Here is a 14,430-nt window from a genome sequence, read left to right on the forward strand (position 1 = left end):
ATCTGCTGTTTTATAAATTGATGAATCATCGTATACAAAAAGTTGTATATAAAATTTGTATATTTAGTAGTTCTAAATGCTCGTTAACTGTGAAAATACATTATCCAGTCGAGTTGATTACTGAACAGTTGAGCAGCATTCCACCTTCGTGTATAAATAGCGTGGCTCAATCAATCATTCTCTGTTCATGCCGCTTCGATATGATTGCGCTCAACCGTGTTTGCTCAGCGCTGACTAAGGCTCCATTCACATACAATTGTTTATTCTTTTTTGCTCCATTACCTTTGTTATTGTGTGTACGTGTTGTCTATGGTAGCTTTACTACTCAAGAAATCATTTTATTGTTACGTAAATAAACGGAAAACGATAGACTCGGAGGTCGAGGTGTTTTTCGATTCATACTAGAAGAATATTGATATAGTCTGGTGTTCTTTCATGATCGGTTCCAGATGACGTTATGAATCTAAGTGAAAAAATTTACCTCATTATTTAATCCACACAAATTATATAAACGTAATGAGTAAAGATAAAGACGGTTACTTAGTAAATAATGAAAAGATAAACTAATTGCGAGCAGAATGAGTCACGGGGAAATTTGTGTCATAACATCAGCATCCGCTATTTATTTTATACGTTCAGTGCCACCGACCGACTCGTCTGGCGAGCTCACTTTCCTACCATAAAAACCGTAGTGGCATGGAACCAGCTGTTGCCAGCAGCTTCCCTTAAGCATATCCCACGGGAACCGTACACATTTTTGGGACCATAAGTAGTCTTTGTGCTCTTCCTGACAGTGTTCAGTGAGATACCTTCAAAAAACCATCCATGCATCTATCCATCCTTACTTCCAAACATTCGCATTTATAATATTAGTAAGATGAGTTAAGTGAGTTTTTAGGTGAACAAGGAGAGTCATTTAGATTCTTCTTTTAAATTTTTCTTCCTATCAGTATCTTTATATTGGAAGGTAGAGTCAATCCCACAATAGCCGGTGACCCGTATTAGCAGTAATAATAGGTTACGAGTTTTGCCTATCCAGTGATCGAGATGGAGTATTAAGCTAATATAGTAGAAGCCCCACAGCAAAGGCGGTATTATCTTTTATCCCATACATTATGTCCTTCACACTAATCACTAGTTACGTATTAATACTATGGTCCCCACGCTCTTTCAATATTGAATTTATTGATTGCTTTATCTCTCCGAAAATCCGACATGGATATAATATGCGATTAGATCTGACTAAATCAATTTGGGTTCTGTAGTATTTCAGTAGTAGTAGTAGTTTCAGAAGTATTTATTAACAATAATAAGTATATCTTTTCGTGGTCTCTGATAGATAGGAATTGCAGTAAAGTCACCATGGACATCTACCACTGTTAATTGTTACTCTTTTAGAACAACTGTTAATGTTAAAATGTTTGTTTGTTACAGACAATGAACGGAGAATCAAAGCCAACAACAGAGAGTACAATGCGCAGTTTCGCTATGCTGTAAGTTTATTACTACATTTAGTATTATTTTTTTTACTTTTAGTCGAATTATCATGGGTTTCTGAGACCAAAATCCCCGTTTAAATCATATCGTTATATCTGTTTTATCATATATTCTATATTTTTATATATTTATCTGCGAATATTTTTAGAAGAACTACGTCGATAAAAACTGTTTTTGTTAGTCTCTTCCACCTCGCTCTGTCCTCGAAGAAAAGCTATCTCAGGTACTGATTTAATTGTTTTTGTGAACAGAACAACTACATCAAGACGTCGAAGTACTCGATAATAACGTTCCTGCCGTTGAACTTGCTGGAGCAGTTCCAGCGGCTGGCGAACTTTTACTTCCTCTGTCTTCTGGTGCTGCAACTGATCCCCGCAATTTCTTCGCTGACGCCCATCACCACCGCCATTCCACTCATCGGGGTGCTCGCCCTCACAGCTGTCAAGGACGCCTACGACGACTTCGTAAGTAGGAAATGTTCAGTTGCAAACGTCGCTTCACAAATTAACATTTTAATGTATGCTGAATTTACATATCCAGATTGTACTAGTTTTTGGGTCAATTGAAAAAGTTCTGAGCTAGATATGTGAACATTACTGTATTAATAAATCTTACGATGTTTCTATTATGCATTTAAAAGAGCCGAAGGTGTTAATTAGTCTTATAGTTCTTACTGAAACTGCCGCAGATTATTTTATAAGATTGTAAAAACCACGTAACAATTAAACAGGAACCCCAAAAATCCTTACGTTTTGTTTGTATTATTTGAAGCAATTGTACTATTTTTTTAAAATTCTATATCTTTGTATAGTACGTTATCTTTTTCAAATAAAATTATACCGGAATTTCCAAAATATTTTATAACAGCAATTAAGATAATCCAGTTTACGTTATCGTAGGTTTCCACTGCCAGTGCACTAGCATAAAAATGAATTCTCGTCTCTCTCATTTGGAATGGATTGAATTGGATTCTTTGGGAAAAAACAGAGATGCAAATATGTATTTGTATTATGTGCTTCGGCAGTGGAATAACACGTTTATATTCGTAGTTAGTTTGTTTTCGCACGTACAATGTGCAGTAAACTGCAAGATCCGACATATCGGATGCTGTTTTATCCATCTGTTTTATATCTCCTTTATATTTATATATATCGTAAACATAACATACACATCAGTATCCTTATTGTTCTGTATTGTTTACGTGACGAAAATTAAATTTTAATTTTACTTAACAATTTCATCTTATCCCTGAAATTTTCGGATCGATCTGACGGAATATTAAAAATCTGAAAGGAGTTAGGTAAAGAAGTATCCTCATTCCAAAATTCTATAATTCTCTTGTTACCTTGTCTTTAGTATAAAAAATATAATTGTATTGCATATTATAGAATCAAGTGGTACATTTTAGCCGACCCACTCAGTCGTCGCAGCGCTTTGACGCCCATTGTACGCTAATTACTCCGTGACTGATGCCGTAGTAGAATGGAAATGTGCTTGTTACGAGTGCAAGCGTGGATGCCAGGTTACATGTCAGTTCATGACTCGTTTATTCCAGTGCAATGCGGTGATATTTCGATTTTTATTCACTCTGTTTTACTCAGCGGAAGAATTAATTTTAAAACGTGTAAAGATTGTTCAGCCACTTTGTAAGGTAGTAAGCTAAACCTACGCCCGTAATATCTTTAGCGTATTGTCATTTGGAAAGAATATAGTCAAGCATAACTTGAGTTCTTCTGTTTCGGTATGTAAGATTGTATTTGTCCCTTATAAAAAGGTACAATGCACATTTGGGATCTGTGTCTTGTTGTCAAAAAAATTACTAAAAATGAAAAAAAAGCAACTGGAATATTTTATTCTTTGTTGAATCAAGTATGTATGACTGAATGAGGTTTTGAAATGTTTGTTTTGGTCACATGGCCAATAACAGCAGCAACATCGACTAAAAAACCTAGAAAATTCTACACTGACTGAATGTTTCGACTTATTGTTTGTGTTCCTCTTTTTTCCTCGGTTACATATACCATTGTGTAGAGACAGGAAACAAACAACTTACGAATACATATTACGTGAAGAGAACTCGTGACTTGTTTATATTTTTACTTACATAAAATAAAAGAAAAATTGTCTAAAATAAAAAGAATTTCTTATGATAGGTGGTACCTTTGACCTTTATTGTGTGACACGCGAAGAAGGATTTTATAGCGGCATACTATGTTGCTATAGTAGTACCCTAATTCACTGGCCGACGAAGGTACACGACCTATAAGAAAATAATATTGATTCTGTACTATTTCTTTCCCTATTCTTTTCGTAACAAAAATGAAATGTGATAAAGGCCTAAATCACCTTGATACTCAATGAACGGATCACGTACAACGAATTGACCTGGCCACATGACGCAATTTGGTACGTGCCGAATACACACGCGGTCAGCAGCTATGTGTTTTAGCGGAGGTTTTCGCGAATGACCTCATGTGTTCACTCATTATACACCTACTCGTATACAATTCGAAAATGTTTTCATCGAAAAATTCAATGTTACAAAGTTTAGTAAATTAATTAGTCAAGTTATCTCTTTCACTCCCCAACACGCATGGATTTTCACGACCAAAAAATATATAGTCAACTCTTTATTTTTTGCAAAGATTTACATAACCATATTTTCTACCTGTATAGGTACAATGGAAATCCACTTTTATGTTCAAGATTTAATCCATATTAGATGTAATCTGTGCTAAGAGGTAGACTAATGATAAAGGTATTGATGTCATCGTATCATCGTAATGGTTACGACAATGCCTTTAAGTCCCCATTTTATAGCGACGTCTTTGATAAAAGTAAAATATAATCTTTAGTACACTTGTGGTGTTTATTTAGCTTTAAGCTATGGTAATCTTGGATAATGTTAGCTGCGATTTAATACAGACTATGATGTTAATAATATTTCTATGTCAGAATAACGGTGGATTTCTATGGATTTCTATATTTCTATTCTATTATAGATATCATTTGTACCAAAACCTATTGACTTCTATTTATTTTGTTTCGTTTTGGTTACGATGAGGACGGTTAGTTTTTATGTTTCCAAACTCCATTACCTAAAGCAAGAATTGACTAAACTTTGCTGGCTGTTATTTTTATATCCAACAAAAGGTTAATAATACAGAGGACAAATGTGTGACTTAATCGTACATATGGCCTTGACGGACGTTGCAAATGAAATACGCCATTACAAAGAAGAGTTCGTGTTATACTTATTTTATCATTATGAGAAATGTAAATATGCAGATTTGTTCTGTAATTTTAGTTAGAGACAGCGTATTGTGTTATAATACTGTGCTAAATATTGTCAAGAGATAAAGACAAATACTTGAAATTAGGTCCTTGTAACTTTTGTTAAATAGGTTTGTTTTCTTGCAGCAACGTCATCAAAACGACTCTCAAGTTAACCATCGCAGAGCAAAGACGCTGCGCAATGGCAAGCTGGTTGAGGAAAAGTGGGCGTCTGTTCAAGTGGGTGACGTCATACGGCTGGAGAACGACCAGTTCGTCGCTGCGGACATCCTGCTGCTCAGCAGCTCCGAGCCCAACGGCCTCTGTTATATAGAGACTGCGGAGCTGGATGGGTGAGACACTTAATCTTATTATAATCGCTTCATAGCATTCCACTCGTTGATATTATAATGTCATCTCCAAATCGCAAACTCCGCCCGTTTCGACAAATTGGATATCGATTTCATTCACAAGGGACAATGACAAATGACGTATTATCGTAAATAGTAGCGTGAATTATGAATTTTACAAAGTATCGGAATATAACATTTTATATAATATTTAATTGTTTATTATGCGTTGAAGTTTATTCCTTTTTTATTATTTGGAAAAAATCATAGTTTCGAGTTAACGCCTACCCATTTTATTGTTCTATTTATACAAATCAGTAATGGTGATGTTTCGTCTTTGTATTTGGAAAGGTTATGTACGAGTCATCAAAAGTACATCCATCATGTTAATGTTTACATTATTTGTCTTATATTAACATCATGTAAGCGACACGCATGTATACAGTACCAAGGTCTTTTTTACTAAACAGAAAAGTACAATTTTGTAAAGTTATTTGTTTGTAATCTTACTTCTTAAAATCATAAATGCGAAAGTTTAGGAGGATTGATGGATTGATGTTTGTTATTACGGATTACGTTAAACGGATCTGTATAAAGGATCTATACGAATATTATAAATGCGAAAGTTTAGATGGATGGATGGATTAGAAGTTATCTCCGAAACGTCAAAACGGATCTTAATGAAATTTGGCATAGATGTAGAATATGTCTAGAAGAACACATAGGTTACTTATTAAGTTTTTTTAATTTCGTGCAGACGGAGTCACGGGCGACTGCTAGTTATTAATAAAAAACATAATGTTGTGTAAATTCGTTATTGCATCTCATAATGCTATTTATTTTTCATAAATTGTTTTCATTTTCTTTTTTTTCAAATTATCTTTCTACGTTTGTTATTTGTTTGTTGTTTTATACAGGGAGACGAATTTAAAGTGTCGCCAGTGCCTTTTGGAGACGGCAGCGATGGGCCAAGACGACGGACAGCTGGGCGCGTTCGACGGCGAGATAGTTTGCGAGACGCCCAACAATTTACTTAATAAGTTTGAAGGTATGTTTGTTATATGATGATAGCTTAAATGAGCCAGTTTCCCTAATTTTTAGTGATAGACGATTTAGAACACATTAGGCAAACTTGTATATTCGCCATTAGACGCACGCTCTTTTCTTGAAGAACTCTAATTGCCACACTTAAACAGTAGCTTAATGGTCTCTCACCGTTTAGTGCAGATTTAGAGAGAATCGCCACTGACTGAAGACAATCAATAAAAAGGAAAGATTTTATTGTTTATTTGCATTGAATAGACTCCGAAACTGAACTGAAATGAAAAATTCTTTCACCGTTGGTAAGCTATAGGCTGTATTAAAAGGATTTTTTTACTTTCGCGCGGACGAAGTTGCGGGTAACAGATAGTAAATTATACATAAATATCAAGTGATAAAAGTATTACAGAACACGTGATAGGAAGGAAATCGTTTTCAAATCAAATGAACGTTCGCTACGCTTGTGTTATTGACTTGAATACGAAGCGAAAATCATAATAAATATACTACGGATGTGTTTGCACATGTGTGATTTAGACGCCATTTGAATTTCCTGTATGCACTTTTCTTTGAAATGCTTGCTTCTAAATACATTTGTAATAATTTTTAATAAAAATATTAATGTTGAGCTCGAACAATCGTTCTGACTTATATCGTAACATTGAGCGATCACATCGTTATTTATTGGCGCTAAGATTGCATTGTCACTAGTTCCTGTTCCACTCGCCGCTCCATTGCCTTTGATTTATCAATGTTCTATCCCGACAACTTAATCTTCTGTTTGTTATATGGAAACTTTTTAACCACCTATCTTGGAAAAATACGATTGATAGATTTTTTTTTAATAAGATAGAAAAACATAAAAGGAAGTATAAAACGTTTTCTTTTTTATTTTTTGCAACGAAACACTTAGGATGTTTTTAAAAACGATTAACGTAAAACTTTTTGTAAATCTATTTAAAATTACATTTAAAAAACAAAGTCAATTTTTAAATTTTGAACTTAATGTTCAAAATTTAAAAATAGTAAATTACTATTATTATAGTTTTGTTCAATAAAGTTTTTTTACAATACGTAAGTTATCATGTACCAGGTACTCTGAGTTGGCGCGACCAACACTTCTCATTGGACAACGATAAGATCTTACTCCGCGGCTGCGTACTCCGCAACACGACGTGGTGTTACGGCGTGGTCGTGTTCGCCGGCAAGGACACCAAGCTCATGCAGAACTCCGGCAAGACTAAGTTCAAGCGCACCAGTATCGACAGGCTACTTAATTTTCTTATCATAGGGGTAAGTGGTACATTTTTATACTACTTACGCAATAACCAAACAGTCTTGGTCCTCAAATAGGACTTCACATTTCTATCTGTTGTCAATAAGTTTTACGTAGGTATATCAAATATTAGTGATTGGGTGTATTTGGTCCATTTGATTTGGTTTTCGCACTGCAACCTAATTTCACAGATTGCCATTTAATGTGACTCTACACTTATTGCTAAGATTTATGTGATTGTAGTTATTTAGTATCATGAATAACATTTCATTGTAAAACTAAAGATTGTAATCTTAACTCCCTTTCATAATTTATTTTATTAATATCCTACGTCGTACGTTATATAGGTAATAAATATTATATATACAAAGTGTAAAATTTATCAAACGTATAAAATGTCTCGCGATACCTTTGATACATAATAAAATGAAAATCTAACCAGCCGTAGGTAACGGTTGGATGAGTCAGGTCGCTACATCGCCGAAACACAGGACGATAATTAAATTAGTCCTCCGCAAACTTGATCGGGATAGCATTTTTTATCGCGTTCTGTTTTTTAATGATAGCGATAAAACTTGATTATTTTTATTAATAGTGAGTTTCCACTGTTGTAAGACCTTTATTACAATATTGCTATCCCTCTCATACACTTTGAAAAACAGATATAATGTTCTTATAATGTGTGTTGCAACTTTTACAATAAACGGATACATGTATCCACGTGTACTTTGTAAAAATATTTCTGCGGTGAAAATTCATGTTAATAGTTTTTCGTAACAGATAGTGTTCTTCTTGCTGTCGATGTGCGTGTTTTGCACGGTGGCGTGTGGGGTGTGGGAGTGGCTGGTGGGGCGGCACTTCCAAGTGTACCTGCCGTGGGACACGCTGGTGCCTGCGGAACCCGCCTCGGGCGCTGTCGTCATCGCATTCCTCGTCTTCTTCTCGTACGCCATTGTAATGAACACCGTCGTGCCCATATCTCTATATGTCTCCGTTGAGGTGAGTTAGTAATTACAAAGGGTTTGTCTTTGTTTAAGGGTTAATTATCATGAAAATTATTTAATAATTTGAGTTGGTAATTGTTCAAAAAATCTTGCAATTAAAGCTTTTAAATAAAGATTTTTAGATTGCAACAACAATCTAAATTCGGTGATAGACGGTCTATTTATCACATCTCAAAACGAAATAATAGTAGATATCTATCTTACTTCTTACTAATATTATAAATGCGAAAATTTAGATGTATGGATGTTACAAAGTATCTCCAAAACGACTCAACAAATCTCGATTAATTTTGACATAAAACATAGTCTCTATAGAACATAGCTAGTTATTTTATAAATATCTTGTAATATTTATGAACCAACAAATAAGTAGATATAAAATGGATAGAAATATGTCTGCTTGCAAAATTTAATTGACTTAAGCTCACCGGAACGTTTATAAATGGTGTTATGAAATTACGCGTCACCGTTCGACCTTTTACCGCTTAATCATATGAAACGTATTCTCTGTTATTTATTTTAATTGTTATAGCTTGCTAATCGATTTTATTACGTAACTATTTCGAGTAAGATATTTTATAGGTGTTTTGAAAAGTGAAATCTTCTCCTGTTTTCTTCATTTTTTAAATTTGTTCTTCAGGTTATAAGATTCGCACAGAGTTTTCTCATAAATTGGGATGAGAAGATGTATTACGAAAAGACTGGGACCGCGGCGAAAGCGAGAACAACTACGCTCAATGAAGAATTAGGTAAGTAACCTTATTATCTTTTATTTTTTGCTTTGTAAGTGTGAAAATTTGACTGAATGTACGGATGTTAAAAGGTATCTCCAAAACGGTTGAACAGATGGAGAACAGAACGGATGAAATTTGGTATAGAAATAGATTACTGTCTGGAATAGCAAACTTTTTTTTTTAATTCCGCGCGGATGAAATACCAGAAGCTTCTTTATAACATAAACAGATAGTGTAGGGGATGGGTGAGAGATAAGCCGAATTGGCCTAGTAACAACACCAGGTATTTGATTAACCGTTACAACCAAAGCAAGCGGTTATTTTATTAAGTTAGGCCGTCACTAGCGCAAGCAGCCTATATTAAGAGAAGGAGCTATTCACTTTATATAATTAGTCACCAGGCGGCAAGCTAATATATACAAGGGAGAATCGCTCTTAGAACACTCTTTATCCTCTTCTTCTTAATCCAAACGTTTACATCATAAATGAATTAAGTAAAACCATACGACATTCGTCACCGCTTTATAAAACATATGTGGCGCCATCTATGATTCGTAGTCGGAACTAATGGGTTGTAGTACTATTGCCGACAGCGTCATGCGTATTATGTTGGAATATTTGTTACAATAGTAAATTCTAGTACTAAATAGAAATAACTTTATGCAAATAATTTTTAATCCTACAGTAGTTCTTGGTTCCCTTGACCTAGAAAATTACATTAATATTACAGACTTCATTAATAGTCGGTCATTTTGTTTCCTTGTGTGTTTATTAAATAACTATTTCAGGTCAAATTCAGTACATATTTTCTGACAAGACGGGCACTTTGACGCAGAACATAATGACGTTCAACAAGTGTTCGATCGCCGGCGTCTGTTACGGCGACGTGGTAGATGAAACCACCGGAGAGACCATCGAATTAACAGAGGTAAGCTTCCTCAACACAGGTCAAATTTTAATATAAAACTGAGTGCGTTAAATCTTTTTAACCGTGCACAATTTGGTCCATTCTCACTGCATAGTATCGCATGTAGGCTGATTCACTTGAGATTATAAATATTTTTTTTTACCCACGGAAAGTGAAGACTATTTGTGCATGATCACCAAGTTTGTATGAAATTTTTTAACAGTTTGTTTTTTTCATTTTTTTTTCGTTTTCATTTGTCCTCGCTTTTGGGGTTTGTCAGGTATTTTGTACGCCTGATTTTTTTTTTTTTGACATTAATTATGTTTGTTTGTTTTTTCATTTTATTTGTTCATATTGATTCATTTGTGCATGGGTAATATATATTTATTATTCATGCACCTTCATATCATTGAGTGAGAAAGATGAACATCGATGTTTTGTCCTTTTCCTACGTGAACCATTATGCGTTTTGTATATTCGAGGATTTTGAAGTTATTTTTCAGCCACGAAGCGGTAGATGCATTAACTAGAAAGTTAAACCTTGTTTGCATGTATATAATGCAACAGTACCAACGTAGTTTGCCATACATCTAGATTTTTTTACAATTTTTTTGACGTATGAGCACACACCACAAAGTGTCACTACACACATGTAACATATGAAGGATCGTTATTTTTTGATATTTTTTTATATTTAAAGTAGTACATAATTTTATAAATATGAGTTCGTTTTGCTATAATTACGAGTGACAAGAATATACCCTATCTATAAAAAAATATGACAGTTTTCATGGTGCATAAGGGATAAGTGATGATAGACGGTATTTTAGGAAGTTTATACTTCGTTAAAGTACCATTGTATTGTATAATACCCAATAAGCCACTATGCCAAATATTATTAATTGACGGTTAAATGTCTTCAAAGTTCAAAGGATCAGTTAATAAAGTTTGTAAAAAAATATTTGTAAAAACTATCATTGGCAAATTGTCTAACGCCTATGACAAAAAAAACTGCTATTGCATATTAGAGAAATTGGAATTAACAAACTAGTTACGTTCATGTGAGGTAGAACGATAGGCTTGCGACAAGATGCTCAATGGGTATGGGTATATGCTCATTGGATGGGTCAGTGGTAGGAGACCATCTGACGAGGAGAATTGAGGGGTGATGAAAGTGTTAGGGTAGCGTTGTGTGATGTGTGTATGGTGCAGCGGACGTCGCGCGCTGCGCGGGGCTCGCGGGGCACGCGGGGAGCGCGAGAGGTGCGCGAGGTGCCGCGCGCTCGCCTGCTGGAGCTGGAGCACGAGCAGGGACGCAGCACGCCGGGCGCGCGCCGCCCCGCACCCGCCCCCGCCCCCGCCCCCGCCCTCGCCTCCGACAACACGCACGTACGCACGCAACCACCGCGACCGCGCACGCCTTCTCATTATGCGATACGTACATACGTGTAAACTCTGCTTTATACACTATTTCATAATGACGATTGGAAAGTACAAATATTTTTTTTAGTTTTTTGTATTATTTAGTAAGACGAAAATTTGCCTACTTGTACTATACAAATACGGAATCGGTTTATTCTCGATACAGTAGTATAGTTATGTAATTTTTATCAATTTGTTTTCTATTATGTATTATTGTTTAATATTATGAGTGTGGAAGTTATATGTATACGGTCGCATAATTAGAAGGCGTTGTCGCAATGCATCAAGTCAGGTAGTATGTGGCAGTTTGCGATGTGAGACGTAGTGACGAGAGGGCTAGATAGATGGGGTACGGCTGAATCTTGCTGCTGAACGAATCTTCTTCGATATAAATGAATCTTTGCCTGGTTTATTCTGTCCCTTTCACCATCTAACACATTTCCAAAGTACGCACAAACTTACATGCTCTAATTTTCTGGTTTTAAGCCTACTTATACTTATAAAATTTAATTAGAAATCTGGATCTGCTAAATAACTTTTATTTGTTATGTATATTTTTATTTTTAGGATAAATATAAAAATGAGAAATGTAATTCTTAAAAATATGTTATTTTTTTGTTATAATTCTACCCTTAATTTTATAAAAATTAAATCCACATTTTGAAAAATTAATGCAGATGCATTTTGAGAGTAATTTCCAATACCCACCTTCTATGTTCTCTAATATACCAACATGAAGTTACCAACTCTAAGTTCAAAGTGTCTTAACAATTTTGTGTAATGTTTGATCTGTAAATAACTGCACTGTGGTTAGTTTGAGTCGCATTTTGTGCTTTGTTTTATAACATGTCGTGTTTGTTGTCAGCTTTGTTTTAAAAAGTTTTATGCAGCAAATAATAAATAAAAGATGATAAAAGATTGAAATATAGTGAAATTATTATATTTTGTTGTGTAAAACTTTTTATTTGTAAAGATTTAGTTAAGTTTACTCTCACACAACTCGCTTAGCTTTTATGTAAATTTAGCGCTTGCATGATGTAGTATAGTTTTCAATCGTCTGTTACTTACGTCCATGCAAATGTATGAAAGCATGTCATACATTTGTAAAATCACATACAAACTAAATAAACTTATGTTCTAACATCACGTAAGTCAGTTTGAGTTTTGAAATTTTAATATAAAATCACAAGAAGAAATTTTCTTTCTGATAAATTGCAATTGACATACATGGTGTTTGAATTTAATCAAAATTATTTAATTAAATTTTAATATAAATGCAACACTCTGTATATAGAATACGGAGCCGTTGGACTTCTCGTTCAATCCGGAGTACGAGCCGGAGTTCAAGTTCTTCGACTCGACGCTGCTGAATGCGGTGCAGCGCGGAGACCAGCACGTGCACGACTTCTTCCGTCTGCTGGCGCTCTGCCACACTGTCATGCCCGAGCAGAAGAACGGACGCCTGGAGTACCAGGTCAGACGGCACTCTACAACTGTTACATGATGAAAGCTTGTATCCAGCATGGTATACAACTGTAAGATAGGTTTTAGGGTCCTTGTCTTTTCTCTGGGGTCTCTTAAGAGAAAGGAGGTGTGCACCCGGGAGTTAAATTTAGTTTTGAAAGAAACCTGGGGGAAATCAATATTTCTAAATACATGTTTTGTGGTTTACTATTTTTTGTATTAAGGCAGCAAATAATATGATTTTTTTTTTGGGTATACGCAGGCGCAGTCTCCGGACGAGGCGGCGCTGGTGTCTGCGGCGCGTAACTTTGGCTTCGTGTTCAGAGAACGCTCGCCTAATAGTATTACTATAGAAGTTATGGGTAAAACGGAGGTATATACTTGTATACATACATTCCAACAAAATACTTAAACTTTGTATACAAGTACACGTCACTTTTGAAGCTTAATCATGACATTTCTAAAATATATGTCGAAACTTTTCAAAATGTAATTGCATTTTTGGTAATCTGACTTCTTACTAATATTATAAATATGTATGTTTAGATGTATGTATGGATGGATGGATGTTTATTTGAAAGTATCTCCGGAACGGCTTAACGGATCTCGATGAAATTTGGCATAGATGTAGATTATAGTCTGGAAAAATATATGGGCTATTAATTATGTTTTTTTTTATTCTGCGCGGACAAAGTCGCAAGCGATAACTAGTATAACATAGAATACATACATAAATTCATAGATAATTATAGATTCGTAATTCGATATATTTTTTTGTTAATATTTGTGAAAGCCGTAAATGTACTAAATTTAATTATAATAGTGTTTAGCATAGATACAGAGTAATTTAAGGAAATTTTAAGGAAATCAAGGTTGCTGCAGAACTGATAGCAGCAGGGATAAGGGAATATTAAAAAAAAAAGAAAAAAAAACTAGTATAACATAATGAAAATCTTCAAATATATGTGACGTTTGTGTGTTTACAAAGTTTAAGTGTTGAGTTGTAATAAACAGTTAAATTCATATTAATATATTGGTTTTTTTTATAATTTCAGGTGTACGAGTTGTTGTGTATATTAGATTTTAATAATGTAAGGAAGAGAATGTCAGTGATATTGAGGAAGGACGGTGAGATAAGATTGTACACGAAGGGTGCTGACAATGTTATATATGACAGATTAAAAAGTGAATGTCAGCAAGAAGTGAGGTCAAAGACACAGGAGCATTTAAATGTGAGTACATCAAACTATATATATGGACTTTTTTTTTACAAATTTGCATAACTTGGGAGATGATTTTCTGATTGTAGCTGACCTATTTTTTTTTGTTTGAAAAATCTACCTAAGATTAAACGTTCGTATTTGTACACAAAATTTTGAACGTAAATATAAATAATTGAAATTAAGAAATGGCTATACAAAAAGAAACAGTAAAAGTGAAGTGATATGTAAATTTTGTCTCT

General features: G+C 34.5%; 1 protein-coding gene across 3 annotated transcripts in view; it reads left to right on the forward strand.

The window, feature by feature from the left end:
- The window catches only part of LOC106709968 (probable phospholipid-transporting ATPase IM), a 50,201-nt gene that overhangs the window by 28,296 nt on the left and 7,475 nt on the right, over positions 1-14,430 (forward strand). For all 3 annotated transcript variants that reach the window (XM_045682968.1, XM_045682970.1, XM_045682969.1), the window contains 11 exons: positions 1,435-1,493; positions 1,749-1,961; positions 4,918-5,123; positions 6,038-6,168; positions 7,255-7,454; positions 8,218-8,436; positions 9,082-9,190; positions 9,964-10,103; positions 12,799-12,978; positions 13,231-13,341; positions 14,024-14,200. In XM_045682968.1, coding sequence (XP_045538924.1) covers positions 1,435-1,493; positions 1,749-1,961; positions 4,918-5,123; positions 6,038-6,168; positions 7,255-7,454; positions 8,218-8,436; positions 9,082-9,190; positions 9,964-10,103; positions 12,799-12,978; positions 13,231-13,341; positions 14,024-14,200 — 1,745 coding nt within the window. The remainder of the gene's footprint in view (positions 1-1,434; positions 1,494-1,748; positions 1,962-4,917; positions 5,124-6,037; positions 6,169-7,254; positions 7,455-8,217; positions 8,437-9,081; positions 9,191-9,963; positions 10,104-12,798; positions 12,979-13,230; positions 13,342-14,023; positions 14,201-14,430) is intronic.

This window comes from Papilio machaon, chromosome 20 (assembly GCF_912999745.1).
Source record: "Papilio machaon chromosome 20, ilPapMach1.1, whole genome shotgun sequence".
NCBI lineage: Eukaryota > Metazoa > Arthropoda > Insecta > Lepidoptera > Papilionidae > Papilio > Papilio machaon.